At 43.0% G+C, this 21,041-nt stretch overlaps 1 protein-coding gene across 1 annotated transcript; it reads left to right on the top strand.

Annotated features, from left to right (window-relative positions):
• The first annotated feature begins 10,072 nt into the window (after nucleotides 1-10,072).
• XB5836416.L (hypothetical protein LOC594893 L homeolog) lies at nucleotides 10,073-17,486 on the top strand. Its single transcript, NM_001093884.1, is given in 11 exon segments — nucleotides 10,073-10,225; nucleotides 11,114-11,176; nucleotides 12,094-12,170; nucleotides 12,173-12,261; nucleotides 12,334-12,450; nucleotides 12,956-13,033; nucleotides 13,746-13,868; nucleotides 14,663-14,772; nucleotides 14,940-15,105; nucleotides 15,489-15,571; nucleotides 17,271-17,486. Coding segments are annotated over 9 exon segments (822 nt in total). The 5' UTR covers nucleotides 10,073-10,225; nucleotides 11,114-11,176; nucleotides 12,094-12,157; the 3' UTR covers nucleotides 17,314-17,486.
• The last annotated feature ends 3,555 nt before the right edge of the window (nucleotides 17,487-21,041 follow it).

Below are 21,041 nucleotides of genomic sequence, written 5' to 3'. Positions count from 1 at the left end.
AGTGTATTCGGTGCATCCCTACTTCTCATATCCTAAAGTTTTCCAACAAGGGGTACTTTATTTATTATAATACACAAGGTTTAGTGAGTCATGTGACTAAAATGACATCACTACTCATCATTTATAACTGATGACTTTACTAGTCACCATTTATAAGGATATCATTTACAAGATATTCATGGCTTTTGTGTATTATACATATATATATATATATATATATATATATATATATATATATATATATATATATATATATATATATATATATATAAAGATAGCTATGATGGTAATGCACTGCTAGGACAATAGGTCAGTTTTTGGATCCACCCTTTTTATTTTTTTATGTATTAGTGTTGTTTGTATATAGATAGATAACTGTATAGAAGAGATAGAGAAAATACTGACAAAAGCGATTAAACTGATAAAGGGAATGGAAGGTCTCAGTAACGAGAAAACAAATTGCATACATTAGTATGTAAGTATGTAATCATTCATATGAGAGTCCTTATTTGGGTGTTTCCTTAAACTTCCATAATAGTCATCCGGGGGGAAAAATGGAAAATACAAGGCAGAAAATAAGCACTCACCCCAAATTTCCCCCTAACTGGCCTTCAGACTGGGCCCCCTTAGCTCATAACAAGGTTACAGATATATAGAAACATTGGGGTAACACTCTGCTATAGATCCAGGGGTACCCAGGGTACAAATAATCACTCACCCCAAATCTCCCCCTAACTGACCTTCAGACTGGGCTCACTTAGCTCATAACAAGGTTACAGATATATAGAAACATTGGGGTAACAGTCACCCTGCTATAGTTCCAGGGGTACCCAGGGTACAAATAAGCACTCACCCCAAATCTCCCCCTAACTGACCTTCAGACTGGGCCCCCTTAGCTCATAACAAGGTTACAGATATATAGAAACATTGGGGTGTCACCCTGCTATAGTTCCAGGGGTACCCAGGGTACAAATAAGCACTCACCCCAAATCTCCCCCTAACTGACCTTCAGACTGGGCCCCCTTAGCTCATAACAAGTTACAGATATATAGAAACATTGGGGTAACAGTCACCCTGCTATAGTTCCAGGGGTACCCAGGGTACAAATAAGCACTCACCCCAAATCTCCCCCTAACTGGCCTTCAGACTGGGCCCCCTTAGCTCATAACAAGTTACAGATATATAGAAACATTGGGGTAACAGTCACCCTGCTATAGTTCCAGGGGTACCCAGGGTACAAATAAGCACTCACCCCAAATCTCCCCCTAACTGACCTTCAGACTGGACCCCCTTAGCTCATAACAAGTTACAGATATATAGAAACATTGGGGTAACAGTCACCCTGCTATAGTTAAAGGGGTACCCAGGGTACAAATAATCACTCACCCCAAATCTCCCCCTAACTGACCTTCAGACTGGGCCCCCTTAGCTCATAACAAGGTTACAGATATATAGAAACATTGGGGTAACAGTCACCCTGCTATAGTTCCAGGGGTACCCAGGACACAAATAAGCACTCACCCCAAATCTCCCCCTAACTGGCCTTCAGACTGGGCCCCCTTAGCTCATAACAAGGTTACAGATATATAGAAACATTGGGGTGTCACTCTGCTATAGTTCATGGGGTACCCAGGTTACAAATAAACACTCACCCCAAATCTCCCCCTAACTGGCCTTCAGACTGGGCCCCCTTAGCTCATAACAAGGTTACAGATATATAGAAACATTGGGGTAACAGTCACCCTGCTATAGTTCCAGGGGTACCCAGGGTACAAATAAGTACTCACCCCAAATCTCCCCCTAACTGACCTTCAGACTGGGCCCCTTAGCTCATAACAAGGTTACAGATATATAGAAACATTGGGGTGTCATCCTGCTATAGTTCCAGGGGTACCCAGGGTACAAATAAGCACTCACCCCAAATCTCCCCCTAACTGACCTTCAGACTGGGCCCCCTTAGCTCATAACAAGGTTACAGATATATAGAAACATTGGGGTGTCATCCTGCTATAGTTCCAGGGGTACCCAGGGTACAAATAAGCACTCACCCCAAATCTCCCCCTAACTGACCTTCAGACTGGGCCCCCTTAGCTCATAACAAGGTTCCAGATATATATTTCTGTAGGTGTCATCCTGCTGCTTTCTACAGTGATCACTGTTTATTCAGATTACAGGGTACCATTGTGTTTGATGAGCTTCTGATTCAGGGCTCATGACATGTAGCTGTTTACAGGTCGCTAATGATGTAGATTTGAGTGTCATGGTGACATACAGTATATCGGTATATTGACTTATGGAATGAAGCCTATGGGCATTACTTGCCTTGTTGTTGGTGATGATGTTCATTAGTTCTATTACGTCTGTTTATACATGACAGAACTTATTGATGAATGCAAACGCAATGACTGACGCAATTCAGTAGATACTATAATGCCTTCAGCCTGCCCTGATTAATTACTGCACACACTGATACAAGGGAACCCTGACCTGGACCTGAGGGTAATTCCATGGTTCCTTTAGAGCAATATCCAAGAATATCTAGGACATCAAATGCATATTCACCCTGGATTTAGCCCTGGGTACCCCTGGAACTATAGCACTATACCAATGTTTCTATATATATGTAACCTTGTTATGAGCTAAGGGGGCCCAGTCTGAAGGTCAGTTGGGGGGAGATTTGGGGTGAGTGTTTATTTGTACCCTGGGTACCCCTGGAACTATAGCAGGGTGACACCCCAATGTTTCTATATATCTGTAACCTTGTTATGAGCTAAGGGGGCCCAGCCTGAAGGCCAGTTAGGGGGAGATTTGGGGTGAGTGTTTATTTGTACCCTGGGTACCCCTGGAACTATAGCAGGGTGACTGTTACCCCAATGTTTCTATATATCTGTAACCTTGTTATGAGCTAAGGGGGCCCAGTCTGAAGGTCAGTTAGGGGGAGATTTGGGGTGAGTGCTTATTTGTACCCTGGGTACCCCTGGAACTATAGCAGGGTGACTGTTACCCCAATGTTTCTATATATCTGTAACCTTGTTATGAGCTAAGGGGGCCCAGTCTGAAGGTCAGTTAGGGGGAGATTTGGGGTGAGTGTTTATTTGTACCCTGGGTACCCCTGGAACTATAGCAGGGTGACACCCCAATGTTTCTATATATCTGTAACCTTGTTATGAGCTAAGGGGGCCCAGCCTGAAGGCCAGTTAATGGGGGATTTGGGGGTGAATGCAATGTTGTAGTTCCTACTGAAAGTCAAGGTAAGTTAGGGTGAGACTGGGGTTGAAGACTTATTTCCTGCCCTAGATACAGTGTTCTTTAAACCATATCTTAAGGTTGTTATAAGCTAAAGCTGGCCATCACCAAATTTTGAACCTGAAAGATGTTTTTAAGGCCAGTCAGGGACAATATTATCCATTTTGCTTCCTTTTTTTCCTTGTGATGATTACCTCCCCGTGCCTCTGCTGATGATTGTCCCACACTTCCATATCTCATTATCATCACAAGTCACATGCCTTGTGTTTGTTCCCCCTTGTGACATCCCTTCAGTCTATGAACATCCCAGATGCTCTCCACTTACATTCAGAGAACAATGTCGTTCTCAGAGGCCTTGGAAGAGTAGCTGGTGCTCACATCACATCAGGAAGATCTTCAGGAGTTGAACTTTGAGATTCAACATGTGATCCTGTTAGCAAGTTCTAACAAGGTTACAGCCATACCAAAATATCAGTAATTTGGTCAGAGCACCAGGAATGTCCAGGATGGTCCAAGATGAGATCCCAACCCTCACTTTAGGTTAGACTCCAGCGTGCGTCTAAGGGAGCAGATCCCATACTTAACTTTCCCACAGGCAGGACCTCCCTCTCCATTTGTCTCAATACATCCTAGGTGGGCCAGCCTCACAGTTTGGGAATTAAAGGAATAGCATCATTCATGTTTATGTTTTTTGGCAGCCAGGAAGAGCATTTACCATGAACCTTCATCAGCAGATCCAGTGAGGGGGGAACATTGCAGGGAAGCCATCTGTAATCATGGAGTTAGTAGTTCCCCCCAAATATGCATGGGCCCAGTTAGGGACTCAGGGAATTGCTCCATAAGAACCAGAAGGTTCATTAGTCAGGCCCCTTCTCTGAGCGGAGTAGGTTAGACCCCAGGTTCCAGCGCCCGTTAGGATCAGTCACCCCGGCTTAGTTACTGGCCCAGTTCTATCCAAAGGAGAGCCAGGACTAACTATTGGACACTGCACTCCCTGGGAAAACCATATGGATTACAAATGTACTGGAATTCATGGATGCAACACCAGGGATTACAGATAAGTGCGCACCAACGTAAAGTTACACAACAAGCAGCCTGAACTGTCAGTTATATGTGGTGCACCACAGGGGTTAATAAACGGTTAATGACTATTACTTTGTTCTTTACTGATATTGTTTGTGTTTGTTCATGCTTCTGATTTACATGTTCTAGTCAAACAGAATGTTCCATATTCACTTTTATTATAAACTCAGCAAGTGTGTCATGTTTACTTTGTACTTTGTACCAGGCTGTTAAAGGAACCCATACCCAAAACTATCCGATGCCATACAACATGCTATTGAGCTAGAAATTTTGCAAAAAATAGAGTCAGGATCCTTAGCAGAAAGTAGCAAATGCTCTCCAACTACTGCTCAGCCTGTCAGTAGCCCCTCTAACTGCGAAGTCATGGAGGCTATTGAAAACTTACGTCGTGAAGTCTCCGAATTGAAAGGTCTATCAGGAAATAAAACATTTAATAGACCTGTAGCTGGGCTAGACAGAGGCTACCATAGAAGTAACATACAATGCTGGAACTGTGAGAGATTTGGCCATACCAAAAATGAGTGTAAGGCACCAAAGAACACGCAATCTCCAAAGTCTTACAGTGCTAATGAAGGTGGTACTGTCCAAGCTGTAGGATGCAGCTACTTCTTACCTGTTCATATAGGAGACGTTCCATGTCATCTGTTAATTGACTGTGGCGCACAAGTTTCCATTATTCACAAGCGTGTTTGGGATAAGATTAACTCCAGAAACCCTCAAACAATGCAGACATGCCATACCATACTAACAGTTGCTAATGGTGGAACTATGCATGTAATTGGTAAATGGAAAACTATTGTGACAGTTCAGAATTTGCACCTTGCAGTTGAATTTGTTGTTGCAGAAGATGCTCTTCAAGATGCCTTGGCTGGTACTGATTTTTTACAGCAGTATGCTGATATCTTCAGATGATAGGGCTCAGATTCAACGTGTGGTGGTTGATAAAAACACAGTTATACCACCCAGAAGCAAAGTCATCATTCATGGCAAAGTGGAAGGCCAACAATACTCTGGGAAGGAGGTCTTCCTAGAACCTCTCTGTAATGGAAAATCAGAACTCATCATTGGGCGATCTCTGGCCTGTACTCATCATGGCCAAGTACCTGTCCGGGTAGCAAATGTAACGTCAGAGACTCAGGTCATGTATTCCGGAACCTTGTTGGGTGTTCTACACCATGATATTTCTGTGGCCTCTTCAAATGTTCTAACCACTTCTAAAAAGGCAAAGGTACAGACTACCAGCTTTAACTCTGGTCACAGCAACCATCGCACCTGGACACCTGACCTACTAACAAAAGAACTTGGACTTGATAATAGAGGACTAGACATTGGCCAGATGCAAAATGCTATTAATCTCTTAATGCAATACCAATGTGTTTTCAGTTCTGGAGACAATGACTTAGGATGTACTACAGCCGCACAGCAATGTATTGACACAAGACAGGCCCCTCCCATTCTTATGGGCCCTCGAAGAGTCCCTATTCATTTTCAGAAAGACTTTGATGAACAGCTTCATGATCTTTGTTCCCGGGGATTAGTGTCACCATCGTCTAGTCCAGGGATCCCCAACCTTTTGAACCCGTGAGCAACATTCAGAAGTAAAAGGAGTTGGGGAGCAACACCAGCATGAAAACTATTCTTGGGTTGCCAAACAAGTGCTGAGATTGGCCATTTAGTAGCCCCTATGTGGATTGTCAACCTACATTGAGGCTCTGTTGGCAGTGCACCTGGTTTTTATAAAACTAAAATTTGCCTCCAAGCCTGGAATTCCAAAATAAGCTCCTGGTTTGAGACCACTGAGAGCAACATTCAAAGGGTTGGAGAGCAACATGTTGCTCACGAGCTACTGGTTGGGGGTCACTGGTCTAGTCCATGGGCAGCACCAGTTGTACTGGTCACAAAGAAAACTTAATGATATCACAGTCAAAGATGCTTATCCATTACCCCGAATTGATGATACACTTGATCTTTTGTCAAATGCCAGGTGGTTTTCTACCCTAGACCTTACAAGTGGATACTGGCAAGTGGGGGTGCACCCTGCTGACAGACACAAAACTGCATTTGTTACCACCCATGGACTTTTCGAATTTAACGTTATGCCATTCGGTCTCTGCAATGCGCCAAGCACGTTTCAAAGATTGATGGACATTATTCTGGCTGATTTGCAAGGGACTGCTTGCCTTGTTTATCTAGATGACATTATTGTGATTGGCAGAACATTGGATGAACACCTGCAACGGTTGTCCTGCATGCTACAAAAATTAAAGGAAGCTAACCTGAAAGTGAAACCATCTAAGTGTAAATTATTTTGTGAAAAGGTCTGGTATCTGGGACATGTTATTTCATCCTTAGGTGTGGAGCCAGACCCAGAAAAAGTCACCACTGTAGCCCAATGGCCAGTTCCACAAAATATCAAGGAACTGCGCAGTTTCTTGGGACTGGCCTCTTACTATCGGAAATTTATTGAAGGATTTGCACATATTGCAGACCCCCTGCACAAACTGGCTGAGAAAGGTGCAAAGTTCGTATGGAGCAAAGCCTGTGATGCTGCTTTTTTGGAATTAAAACGGCGCTTACTGTCTACACCAATTATGGCCTTCCCAGACCCACAGTTACCTTTTATATTGGACACTGATGCTAGTGACACAGGTATTGGTGCTGTGTTGTCGCAAAGGCAGGATGGCCGTGAAAGAGTAATAGCTTATGCAAGCAGAGCACTGACGAAACCTGAACGGAAGTATGCAACAACTTGTAAAGAATTGCTAGCTGTTGTTACATTCACGCGCTACTATAGACATTACCTGCTAGGAAAACAGTTCATTGTAAGGGCTGACCATAACTCTCTAAGATGGCTACACAACTTCCATGAACCAGAAGGTCAGTTGGCTCGTTGGTTGGAACAACTTTCAATGTTTGACTATGTAGTTGAGCATCGTGCAGGCCGTCATCACCAGAATGCAGATGCTCTGTCTCGCAGACCATACTCAGAGATCACAAACAGCAACTCACAACCTCATTCTACAGCAGAGAACGCCATAACACAACCAGTCCATGTTATCCCTATGGATCTAAAATCAGCTCAAGACCTAGACAATGACATCTGCAAACTTAAGGAATGGATTTTGGCAGGAGAAATTTCTCTTCCAAAAGAGGCTAGTAGCTCCCCACATCAAGAAATTTTTCGTAAACACTGGTCTGACTTATCAATCAGGAGTGGACTCTTGGTAAGAGAAACACATGGAGATGACCCCAGGCAAGCTAAATTCCAAATTGTTGTCCCACGCAGAGCTGTACCAGTGATTCTAGAGATGTTACATAATGACAAAATGGGTGGGCACCTGGGTGTGGATAAGGTTACTGGAAAGGTCATTGCCCGATATTTCTGGCCATCCTGGCGTAAGGATATAAAGGAATGGTGTAAAGCATGTACTGTATGTGGGGCACGTAAGACTGAAAAGAAAACTGCTAGGGCACCAATGGTATCTTCCCAAACAGATCGCCCCATGCAAAGGGTTGCTCTTGATATATTGGGACCTCTACCAGAAACCCACAATAGTAACAAGTACATATTAGTGATTGGTGATTATTTCTCAAAATGGGCTGAAGGTTACCCTCTCCCTGACCAGGAAGCTAAAACTGTCACAAAAATTTTAGTGGAGGATTTTATATGTCATTATGGAGTACCAAGGACCCTCCATACAGACCAGGGTAGGAATTTTGAATCTAAAGTCTTTAAAGACATGTGTTCCCTATTGGGCATACACAAAACCAGAACTACCCCTTATCACCCACAGTCTGATGGATTTGTGGAGCGGTTCAACCGCACTCTCCTCACTATGTTGTCCTCATTTGTGCAAGACCATCAGAGGGATTGGGATGACATTCTCCCATATGTTATGATGGCATACCGTAGCAGTGTACAGTCCTCCACAGGATATTCTCCATTCATGGTGATGTTTGGGAGGGGGGTGTGTTTGCCTGTAGACCTTGTCAATGGTGGGGATGTAGATGAAAAATTTTCCAACCTTACCAACTATGTAAGTGAAGTTGCAGAAAGGTTGGCAGGCATCAGAAATATGGTTAAATATCATCAGGCCAAAGCTACTGGGAAACAGAAAGAGTACTATGACTTAAAAATAACTTCCCATGTATATGAACCAGGAGAAAAAGTATGGGTAAGAGACTCAACCAGGCAAAGAGGTGTTTGTCCTAAACTTCAACCAAAGTATAAAGGTCCATATGAAATTGTCCAGAAACTGTATGATTGTCAGGGAGCCGGGAGGTCCCTCCAGGGAGGTAGTCAGGATCGAGGAGGAAGCCCTCTTGAGGGAGCAAGGTCGCGGTGTCCAAAGGGTTAATCAGAAGAGTAGTCGGGATCCAGGCAAGAGTTCACAGGCAGGCAGATAACAGCAAAGTCCAAAGTCCAGGCAAAGGGTCAGGATATAAATCAGGAACAAGATTTTAGCAAATAAGGTCACAGGAAACCCAGGATACACTTAGGGAAAGTATTCCTATACTTGGGCGCCATTCTGGCGTCTAGATGGCGTTTTTATTTTGAATTTGGCGCCATTGTGACGTCATTGACGTCCTTGCGCCGACGTCGGCGCGCTGACGTCATCGCGCCGGCGCCGCTACCCACGTGGCGGCCATGGGTGCCGCCATTTTGGGAGCGACGCCGGCAGGGGAGGACGCGCCGCCCGGAGCTCCAGGACCTGCTCCGGGCGGCGATTGTGACACTGATGTATTGTATAGAGTATGTGATACAGAGGGAAAACACAATTCTGTTCAACATTATGCACGCTTGAAACCGTTTCTCAGTCCTTGGACTCAGTTGGCTGAACAGCCTCCCAATCCAAGCCCTCTGTCAACTGACCAACCACCAGTGGGCACATCTCAAATCCCACTGTCTAATGAGGATTCCAATCCTTCCAACTTAGATGACCTACAGTTGACTGATGTTGAAGGGTCCAAGGACTCCAATTCTGAAACTGATGAGGAACCATTGAAGGTTCATTAGTCAGGCCCCTTCTCTGAGCGGAGTAGGTTAGACCCCAGGTTCCAGCGCCCGTTAGGATCAGTCACCCCGGCTTAGTTACTGGCCCAGTTCTATCCAAAGGAGAGCCAGGACTAACTATTGGACACTGCACTCCCTGGGAAAACCATATGGATTACAAATGTACTGGAATTCATGGATGCAACACCAGGGATTACAGATAAGTGCGCACCAACGTAAAGTTACACAACAAGCAGCCTGAACTGTCAGTTATATGTGGTGCACCACAGGGGTTAATAAACGGTTAATGACTATTACTTTGTTCTTTACTGATATTGTTTGTGTTTGTTCATGCTTCTGATTTACATGTTCTAGTCAAACAGAATGTTCCATATTCACTTTTATTATAAACTCAGCAAGTGTGTCATGTTTACTTTGTACTTTGTACCAGGCTGTTAAAGGAACCCATACCTTTACCCAGAAGGTAACAAGTAATTTGGTACAATATAGACAAACAATACCCTGGGAATGATTTCTTGTCTTAGTCTGGATGCATTTTGTGGAACCACCCTCATTGCATCACCCCTTAGTGGTTTGCTATAACCTTATTAACAGACCCTGAAGCAAAACGTTTACTTATTGGACTGGCGCCCATCTATACAGCTGAATTAAAGAATGCTCACATTAGAATCTTGGTGTCCTCCCCTTGCTGATTCAATGGTATAAAGTGCACTGCCTGCACCCCCACAAGGTTCAGTCAGCCCAAAATCTCCCTGGAACACCATGCCTGGTTCAAAGAAGTTGGGTGAAGGATCGAACCTGCATGACAAGGACAACTGCATTCAGTTGAATGATGGGAGGTGGATGCCCGTTGTAGCATTTGGCACCTTTTACCCATTCACTGTAAGTAGGAATCAACCTTATTCCACAGGATGGGAAATACTTCGGGTTTCCAAATAAGGGAAAGATCACCCTTTTCCAGGGTTATGGAAGATAGCTCATAGTTGATCCAGAGACTAGTCAGATTTCAACCTAACTTACTATGTTACTATGTTACCTGTTCTTAAACTTTTAAATTGGTCTCACTTTTTATAGTTTGTAAATGTAATGCCTTTGCCTTCTGCCCTTTCCAACCTCCAAATGGGGGTCACTGACCCATGGCAGCCACAGCACTACTGCACTGAGAGGCTACAAGGCTGTTATTGTTACTTTCTATTCATTCTCGTCCTATTGAGTCTTCATTCACGCCATTGCCTGGTTGCTAGGGTAAATTGAACCCTAGCAATCAGACAGCTACTGAAATTCCAAACTAGCGAGCTGCTTCATCGTACTAAAAGCTCATTTAAAGGTGAGCTATCACATTAAATAGGACCCATTGGGGAAATGGCATTCCCATGTTTGTTTTAAAAAGTCTTTTTCTGGAAACCTTGTTTAGACCATATATAAATCTTCAATCCTGGCCAATCGACATTGGGCCGACTTTTGGCCAGATATCGATTGGTGAAGCCCGTTGAAGGGCCCCATACACTGGACAATAAGCTGCCGACTTAATCTGTTGGCAGCTTATATCTGCTTGTGTATGGGGCCCTTCAATGGGCTTCCCCAATCAATATCTGGCCAAAAGTCATTGATGTGACCCTTAATCCGACTCCTCGTTATGATCAAGGTTGGCATATTGGGGAGAGATCCACTCATTTGGCTTCAGTTCTTTTCGCATTTACTGTATATAAAGTTGATGATTATCCAGATTGCAAATGATTGGATGAGTATGGAACCTCTCTCTCTTTGTAGTTTCCAGGAGCTCCAACTGCAAATCCGGAAATTTGCGCTGGCACCAAGCAAGAAACAGAGCAGGTAATCACACCATTTATTTGTAACTAGATTCGGCCAAACCCTCCCAACTTCTCTTCAAGCCCTGTCCCTTTCTTCCACTTTTGAATCTCTTAGTCCCCCTGACCAGGACCGCCATCAGAAATCACAAGGCCCCATACAACAAAATTTCCTGGGCCCCCTGGGCTGTGCCCACCGCAAGCCCCACCTATAGGTCCGCCCTCCCCACCACACAGTAAAAAAACAAAAAAAATATTGGTGGCGAGGGTTCCCACATGTTAATAAAAAATAAAAAGATATTGGTGGTCAGGGCCCCCCATAAAAAAACATTTGTGGCCAGCCCCCCCCATTAAAAAATATTGGTGGCTAGGACCCCACATGAGAAAAAAAAAATTGGTGGCCAAAATTGGTGGCCAGGGCCCCCACCCACACATTATAAGAAAATTGGTTGCCAGGGCCCCTTAAACGTCCATTCCTTCCCGAAGTCAGCAGCTCTCAGAAAGATGGGGGGCCTGGCTAATCAAGTAAGTGTGGCGTGGCAGGGCCCCCCTTACCCTCGGGCCCCCTACAACTCTCCCCCTGTCCCCCCCTGATGGCTGCCCTGACTACAGTACCCACTGTGCCCCCTTTGTAATCACAAAACTGTTATGGATGTTTCTCAATATGTTCCTTTTGTTCCCCACTAATGTTTCATCAATGAACTCTCTCAACAAAATCTTTCCTACAGCAAATTACTCACTCATGTTGTGAATCCCAACTAATGACGGCAAAATGCCAAGTGCCATTACCCTTAAGGGGCTTATGTTTTAGTAAGGATATGTCGCCTAGAAATGGGGGAGTACTAATTGGATTAAATCAGAACCCTTAAACCTTGCAGAGGAATATCCTTAAGAATGATCTTGATAAAAAGGTCCAACACTGTTCTTCACCGGTTCTTTCAGAGTTTCATTGACAATGTGAAAGAGGCCACAAAATTGGCTCTGGACCTTGGATACCGCCATGTAGATGGAGCCTTTTTTTACAGCTCAGAGACAGGTGTTGGACAGGCCTTCCATGAGAAGTTTGCTGATGGGACTTTGAAGAGAGAAGATCTGTTCTACACATCAAAGGTATGTTTCAATAGTAATTAAGAAACCGATGTATGTACTATAATGCTCATGATGGTATTTTTATTCCAATAGCTTTGGAACACATTCCACCAACCTCACCTTGTCCGCCCAGCTCTGGAAAAGACTCTCTCCTTCCTCAAGATGGATTATATAGACCTGTATCTTATACACATGCCAATGTCCTTCAAGGTAATGTAGAAACTGTTATCCTATGTATTCTATGGCATGTCCTATACCAGAAACATAGGGGATAGGGCTACATGTGCTGCTATCTCAGGTGGTGCCTGTTTGGGTGGGTCTGATTGGAATGTAATACAATAGCTAATTTGTAGTTGCCAATGGGGTAGGTGAATCAAATCAAAATGTCAAGGAAAGTAGCTATATTTATCTATATATACAGTATATTACTTATAAGTAGAGATTAGCCGTACTGCAGTTTTGGAGCAATGGTAGCATTTCTTGTAGGGCATTTCTGCCACTTCTCAGCTGTGAAACCAACCTGGTGGGCCACTGTGGTCCAAAACTGACTGGTCCCCCACCACTGAGAAGCTATCTGCTTTCTAATGTCTCAAGAGTCTCAACCTGCTTCAACCCAACTGGTTCTTGTCAATGAACAAGATCTTCTTCCTGGAGCACCATTATTTATTCAGTTGTCTCTGAAGAAATGTCATATTTTGTGTTCTTGTATATTAAGCCAGCAGCAGTGCTCTTTCCAAAGAATGAAGATGGGACATGTGCCTTTGACCAGCCTGACCTACTACAGACATGGCAGGTGAGGAGTAGAGAGTCAACCCATCCTAAAGGTCCAGCAATACAAACTGGTACTACATTTCCTCTTTGAATTTATTTACATAGTTGAAAAGTCCATCAAGATCAACCCAAACTGTCATCCTTCCCTTTGCCCTTAAAGCTTAACATATGCCTCAGAATTGGTGAACAAGGTGAAATGTTTTGCTGTAAAATATTAGAAAGAGGTGATCAAGGGCATCTGAGCCAGAGCAGGACAGAAAGAAGGCAGTTGCATGATTGGTTGAAATGATATATGTTCAAAAACTAGCAAAAAATCAGAAGGAGAAGCCAAGGGTAAGAAAAAGGATTCTTAAGGTAAAGGTACATTCCAGTGCTTGCAGGCATTTCATCATCAGCCTCAACTAGTTGAAGCTTCATGAGATTTACAACCCCTCCTATATGGCAAGATGAGTCTCGTAGTGTAACTGAAGAACATATTATTTGATTTAATTTGAATTAGCTCAGTTTTTGTGAAATGTTCCAGCAATATTGTGCAATATTGCAGATTAGGTTTCTTGGCACCATGGGGCCCTTGTATTGGAGCACCACCACCATGTCTTGAGCTAATGCAGTCTCTTTGTGTTTGTGTTGGATTCTGGGGTGGGTTAAATCAATCTCAGCTGTATTAGGCTGGGAAGATATCCAGCTTGGCAAAATGAAACACCCAGGAGAATCTTATGTTCCATCTCGTGCAGGAGCTGGAGAAGTGCAAAGACGCAGGACTGGTCAAGTCCATTGGAGTCTCCAACTTTAACCGCCGGCAGCTGGAGATGATCCTGAACAAGCCTGGGCTGAAATACAAACCTGTCTGTAACCAGGTAGAGAATGTGAACAAAGACTAAAATGTAGAGTATTGCCAACAGGTTTTGGTTTTCATCTACTAGTTTAGTTGTCCCTGCCCCAGTGGGACTTGTAGTTAAAGGTTCCTATCACATTCACACTAGAGTAACCTTGATCAGGAGTCAACCTGTCTATGTGTATTTTTGGAGTTTGTAAGTAAACCAGAGTAACTGGAGGAATATATGTAGACACAGAACAGGGAGAACATACAAACCCCTTGGAGATAGTGCCCTAGACAAAGTCAAACTCAAAATCTTAGGCAATAGTGCTACCCATTGAACCACCATGTGTCCTCTATGAGGGCCACTCTGGCTACAATTGACTCTAGATCAATAGTTAAATATACTCATTTGCTTGTACTCTTGGTTTCCATAATACTCAAGTCACTCACCCAAACTTAATGCCAAGGCAGGACCGGCAGATACTGGTGATGAGATCTGGACACAACTGGAGAACCCTAAATCAGGTATATATAGGAGGGCACACGAACATTCACCCAAAATTTCAACCCAGCTGTTCCTCAGGTTGGGCCCTTACAACGAGTGCTTTGGGACCCCTCAGAGGGCCTACTCCACAATTTGGAAACACCAGCAATAGCTGTTACAAGGGGGGGTGAAAAAAGAGGAGGAGAAGGACTTTCTCCTGTTGGTTGTAATATTTACCCTTGGGGTCTTACTGGAAGAGAAGAAGTAGGAATGACCAACATAGGGAGGCTGAAGTCCTCCTGTTGTTGTAACGCAAAAATATTTATCGCTCCATTAAATTCTTACAGATTGAGTGTCACCCATATCTTAACCAAAAACAAATGCTGGAGTTTTGCAAGTCTAAAGACATCGTTGTTGTTGCTTATGGAGTTCTGGGATCCCCAGGGGCCGGGAAATGGTAAGTGTCCTCCAGTTCCATAATAAAAACACGTCTAGTGCTGTCCTTCCAGTCCCTGAAAGACATTGATTGTTTTGGACAGTTGGGGATCATGGGTGAGACTGGAGTACAAGTAATAATTTGGGCTATATTATGATTTACAGTTACATATCTGTTTCTTTCTGTAGGGTGGATCAGAGTTGCCCTGTCCTCTTAGAAGATCCAGTCCTTGTTTCCATTGGTAAAAAGTACCAGAAAAGCCCTGCTCAGGTGTCCATGCGCTACATGATTCAGAGAGGGTGTGTGGCCATCGCCAAGAGCTTCAACCCTCATCGCATGAAACAAAACATAGAGGTGGGCATTAATAAAACAAAAAAAACTACCTAGGAATGTTCATAGAGCTAAACCAAACTAGAGCCAATCGTATTACATTTAAGACCATCCTGTATCCAGATTATTAGATCAGTCATCAGAAAATTAACTTAGTGAGTAGAGGAAAGTCTTGTGATGCGGCTATGCTTTGAACTGACCAAGGAAATATCATATGACTCTTCTCTGATCACTAACTTCATTTTCTAAGCAACATAAGGTTGCCACCTATAAGAAAAACTGGGCAGATTGACTACAGTTCATAAAGTAGCAATCCTAGACGTCTCTTTTCCAATGCAATGCATATTCAGCCGACTGCAGCCAGTTATATAACCAGTGGGTGGTCCTGATATATTCTCTATTTGCAGGTATTTGACTTCCAGCTCAGCAAAGAAGAGATGGAGGCCATTGATGGGCTGAACAAAAAAATGCGCTACTGGAAGTTCTCAGAGTGAGTTTTGAACCAAATATAATGGTAATGGAAATAAAAAGGGGGACAAAAAAGTTGCCACGCGTAGTGCGGCAAATTTTCTGACTGCACCCATTTGTGTGGTCACACCCCCTAATTACTATTTTACTAATGAAGGTGAATTGCCCTTTAGTGAGTCTAACTTCTCCCAGTGAGACCTGTTATCTTATATTGTTACAATTACTTATTTGCTTATCTCAAAATTGTTACAAAAGTATCTTATCAGAGATGGGCTCTCTGCCAAAAGCCAATTCAGTTAGAAACATTGTTTTTTCCCCTACCTATTCAGTACAGAGAAAATCAGGACTTTCCAGTACAAACAAGGGACTGCGGGTTGATCTGTCAAAAGAGGGACTATCCCTCTAAAAATGGGACAGTTGGGAGGTATGCCGAATCCACTATTTTGTATTTGGCAGAACCCCTGAATCCTTTGTGAAAGATTCGACCTAATGCCGAACCAAATCTGAATCCCAATTTGCATATGCTGGGTATGTGTCTCTTTAACATGCATGCCGTGTCCTCCCATCAGGATCATGTATGCCTATAACATTATTAGGGATGCACCGAATCCAGGATTTGGTTGGGGATTCGGCCAGGATTTGGTCTTTTTTCAGAAGGATTTGGATTTGGCCAAATCCTTCTGCCCGGCTGAATCCGAATCCTAATTTGCATATAGAAATTATGGGTAGGAAGGGGAAAATCATTTTTCACTTCCTTGTTTTGTGACAAAAAGTCACGCAATTTCCCTCCCTGCCCCTAATTTGCATATGCCAGAATTCGGTCTTTTTCAGCAGGAACCGGATTCGGTGAATCCTTCTTCCAAATCTGAACCCTAATTTGCATATGTTGGTTACGTGTCTCTTTAACATGCATGCAATGTCCTCCCATCAGGATCATGTATGCCTATAACATTATTAGGGATGCAGGATTTGGTTCGGGATTCGGCCAGGATTCTCTCTTTTTCAGCAGGAATCGGATTTGGCCGAATTAGGGGTGGGAAGGGGAAAAAATTTTTACTTCCTTGTTTTGTGACAAAAAGTCACGCAATTTCCCTCCCGTGCCTAATTTGCATATGCAAATTAGAATTCGGTCTTTTTCAGCAGGAATCAGATTTGCGAATCCTTCTTCCCGACTTAACCAAATCCAAATCTTAATTTGCATATGCTGGGTATTTGTCTCTTTAACATGCATGCAGTGTCCAATCAGGATTCGGTTCGGAGGGCAGAAGGATTCGCCCGAATCCGAATCCTGCTGAAAAAGGTCAAATCCTGACGGAATCCTCCTGAATCGAATCCTAGAATAGGCGCATCCCTAATAATGTTATAGGCATACATGATCCTGATGGGAGGACACTTAAAGAGACACATACCCAGCATATGCAAATTCGGATTCGGCCAGGCTGAAAAAAATCCGAATCCTGCTGAAAAAATCCAAATCCCGATCCGAATCCTGGATTTGGTGCATCCTTAATAATGTTATACATGATCCTGTTGGGAGGACACTGCATGCATCTTAAAGAGACACATACCCAGCTTACACACAACAAGCTATAGGGAGCTTCAATATCTGAAATATGAACTACAAGACTTTTCAAATGTTAATTTTATAGTCAATTTATTGTTCTGGAAACTGTCACCTCTGTTGTCTATTAATATTGCCTGTAATTGTGCTTCTTCTGCAGCTGGGAAAAGCACCCCCAGTATCCATTTCATTCACAGTACTGAGGATTAAATGTAGAACATTCCGTGTATTGGAGAGACAGACGCACGGCTGATGCTGCTTCCCAGAAACACATGTCGAATGATTTGATTTGCACCCGCTCTGCACCCTGGGATTTATTCTGGCTGCACTCTGATCCGATGTATCCCAATTATTGCATGATTAAATCTATATCCAATTACTAGTGAGAAATGAGTTGATTTGCAACGTGTGCCAGGCTTCTGTTTGGGATGGATTTACTCCAAGGAATCATTTCTAAGAAAATTTGAAGTTTCCAGCAGGGAGAAAGTACAGCAGATTCCCTACAGTGTATTTCCCTGGAATGGAATTATACAGACAATATCCACCCTTAAAATTTAAAGGGGTTGTTCACCTTTAAATTAAATTGTATCATGACGTAGAGAGGGGTATTCTGAGACAGTTTGCAATTGGTTTTCATTTTTTATTATTTTGGGGTTTAGAGTTATTCAGCTTTTTTATTCAGCAGTTTGTAGTTTCAGCAGTCTGGTTGCTAGGGTTCAAATTACCCTAGCAACCATGCATTGATTCGACTAAGAGACTGGAATATGAACAGGAAAGGGTCATAAAATAATATACCTTGGAATTATTATTATTAGCCAAAGAAAGGTAAAAATAAACTTCAGAGGGGGCAAGTGCCTTAAAGCTGTGGTTCACCTTTTAATTAACTATAGAATGACTAATTCAAAGCAACTGTTCAATTGGTCTTCGTGATTTATTTTGTATAGTTTTTGAATTATTTGCCTTTTTCTTCTCTGCTTTCAGATGGGGGTCACTGACCCCATCTAAAAAAACAAATGCTCTGTAAGGCTACAAATGTATTGTTATTGCTACTTTTTATTACTGATCCTTCTATTCAGGCTTCTCCTATTCATATTCCAGTCTCTTATTCAAATCAATGCATGGTTGCTAGGGGAATTTGGACCCTAGCAACCAGATGGCTGAAATAGCAAACTGGAGAGCTGCTGAATAAAAAGCTAAATAACTCAAAAACAACCAATAATAAAAAAAAATGAGAACTGTGCAAACTGTTTTGGAATATGTGGTTGCTAGGGCCCAAATTACCCTAGCAACCATTCATTGCTTTGAATAAAAGGCTGGAATATGAATAGGAGAGGGTCTGAATAGACAGATGACAATAAATGTGCACCAAATCCAGGATTCTGTTTGGGAATCTGCCTTTTTCAGCCGATTCCAGATTCGGCCGAATCCTGGTGCCTGTCAGAACCAAATCCTAATTTGAATATGTAAATTAGGGTGGGGAAGGGAAATCATGTGATATATTTGCATATGCAAATTTAGGATTCAGATTCGGTTTGGTATTCAGCCCAATCTTTCACGAAGGATTTAGGGCCGAATTGTAGATTAAGTGCATCCATGTTTTTTTTTTAGGTGGGGTCGGTGACCCCCATTAGAGCGCTGGAAAGAGTCAGAAGAAGGCAAAATAGTTCAAAAACTATAATTAAAAAATAATCAATGAAGACCAAGTTGCCTAGAATTGGCCATTCTAGAATATACTAAAAGTTAACTTAAAGTTGAACCACTCCTTTAACACCCCATGGGAACCCTTAACTCCAACACCCCCCAGGAAATTGGGAGACATTGGTCATTTTCCCCAGTTCTTGCCCCAACTGAGAGCCCAGATTGAAGATCATTAGGGTGACATTTGGGGTGGCCCTTTGGCTTTGCGTTATAAACATGAGTGATAAGTGGGATGTACCAAGTCAACTAAGGCCGGCCTGCCAGTGAAACAATGGCTGCTTAGGCAAAGGCAAAAGTGCAACAACCCAAAAGAAACTTATTTAAAATAAAACAAATGGATCATAAAGGAGCAAGCAGCTCGTCATATGGGATTGGAGGGAACATTAGCAAAGATGCCTTTGTGCAAACAGAATTATTGATAGAAACATTCAAATAATAGGCTTTTCCCTTATACTGGATGATGAGACTGTTCCATATGTTACTACAAACTAACCACAGAGGGGCGCTGCTATACTGGTATTGCTCCATTATTTTCGGAGGTTGAAAGGTCAGGCTGGGAATTGGCACTTTTCGTATAATTCTTTTGGCAGAGATAAGCTTGTGCTCATTCATCAGTTTGGGGTCTCCCAAGTGCGAAACTATGTTTTGTATTTATCAACTAGACATTCAAACAACTCAAGTTTTTACCTTAAAAGGCAAACTGTAACAGAATAACAGTGCAACTGGGCCTGAAAGCAACATGTAGCGTTTAGTAAAGTAATACAGTACCGGGGTAAACTGTTTTTTCATGGGAAAGTGGAATTACATGGTTAAATAATACATTGTATTTGTTTCACTGAATGCAGCAGTCCTGTCCTGCTTTATGGCAGCTGAGATTCTAGCTATCTGTATAACAGAACATTCTGTCCCAGTGGCTGCACAGATCCTATCTGATCCCCATTGTAAGCAGCAGTCCTGTCCTGCTTTATGGCAGCTGAGATTCTAGCTATCTGTATAACAGAACATTCTGTCCCAGTGGCTGCACAGATCCTATCTGATCCCCATTGTAAGCAGCAGTCCTGTCCTGCTTTATGGCAGCTGAGATTCTAGCTATCTGTATAACAGAGCATTCTGTCCCAATGGCTGCACAGATCCTATCTGAACCCCATTGTAAGCAGCAGTCCTGTCCTGCTTTATGGCAGCTGAGATTCTAGCTATCTGTATAACAGATCATTCTGTCCCAGTGGCTGCACAGATCCTATCTGATCCCCATTGTAAGCAGCAGTCCTGTCCTGCTTTATGGCAGCTGAGATTCTAGCTATCTGTATAACAGAACATTCTATCCCAGTGGCTGCACAGATCCTATCTGATCCCCATTGTAAGCAACAGTCCTGTTCTGCTTTATGGCAGCTGAGATTCTAGCTATCTGTATAACAGATCATTCTGTCCCAGTGGCTGCACAGATCCTATCTGATCCCCATTGTAAGCAGCAGTCCTGTCCTGCTTTATGGCAGCTGAGATTCTAGCTATCTGTATAACAGAGCATTCTGTCCCAGTGGCTGCACAGATCCTATCTGATCCCCATTAGAAGCAGCAGTCCTGTCCTGCTTTATGGCAGCTGAGATTCTATCTATCTGTACAGGGTCGGACTGGGGGGGGCCAAGGCCCGTCGGGGCTGCTGTCTCGGTGCCCCCCTCCCGGCCCCTATCCGCCTCCTGCCCCAGTCTGTATAACAGTATCTGTATAACATATAGTCATTAAGCCTCCTCTGTAATCTGGGTGTTTAAAGAAGGGACAGTTCCCCTTTAAATGTTATAGTTTTAATTTCTTCAAAATGGGCAGTAAGTGAAATGTTGAAAATAAAGGAAATTCCTGGCATTTTCTCTTTCACAGACTCAACAGCTTTATCAGAAACATTGCCCAGTTTGCACTTTCTTGAGAATTTTAGTCTTTCTTTTCTTTGATTGACAGTCTTCCATCAGGGGGTGCAGCTTCTCTATTATCTGCCACTGTTTTTTAATCTATCTCTGGGGTCCAATCCAGACTGAGAAGGGGGATAATTTAGTTTTGACCTTGGTGCCAGCTGATTACTGGAGATTTATGGAATAATAATACGGGAGCATAAAATGTCCCAGAGATGGAATGTTCCTTTGTTCATCCAGCCAATCAGCAACAGACGTTTTACAGGGGGGCAGCGTTTATCCAATCACCTTCTGAGCTGGAAATCACACAAGTGGCATAATCCTGGCAACTG

Source organism: Xenopus laevis, chromosome 3L (assembly GCF_017654675.1).
Source record: "Xenopus laevis strain J_2021 chromosome 3L, Xenopus_laevis_v10.1, whole genome shotgun sequence".
Taxonomy (NCBI): domain Eukaryota; kingdom Metazoa; phylum Chordata; class Amphibia; order Anura; family Pipidae; genus Xenopus; species Xenopus laevis.
This window is presented reverse-complemented; position numbering and strand designations above follow the sequence as displayed.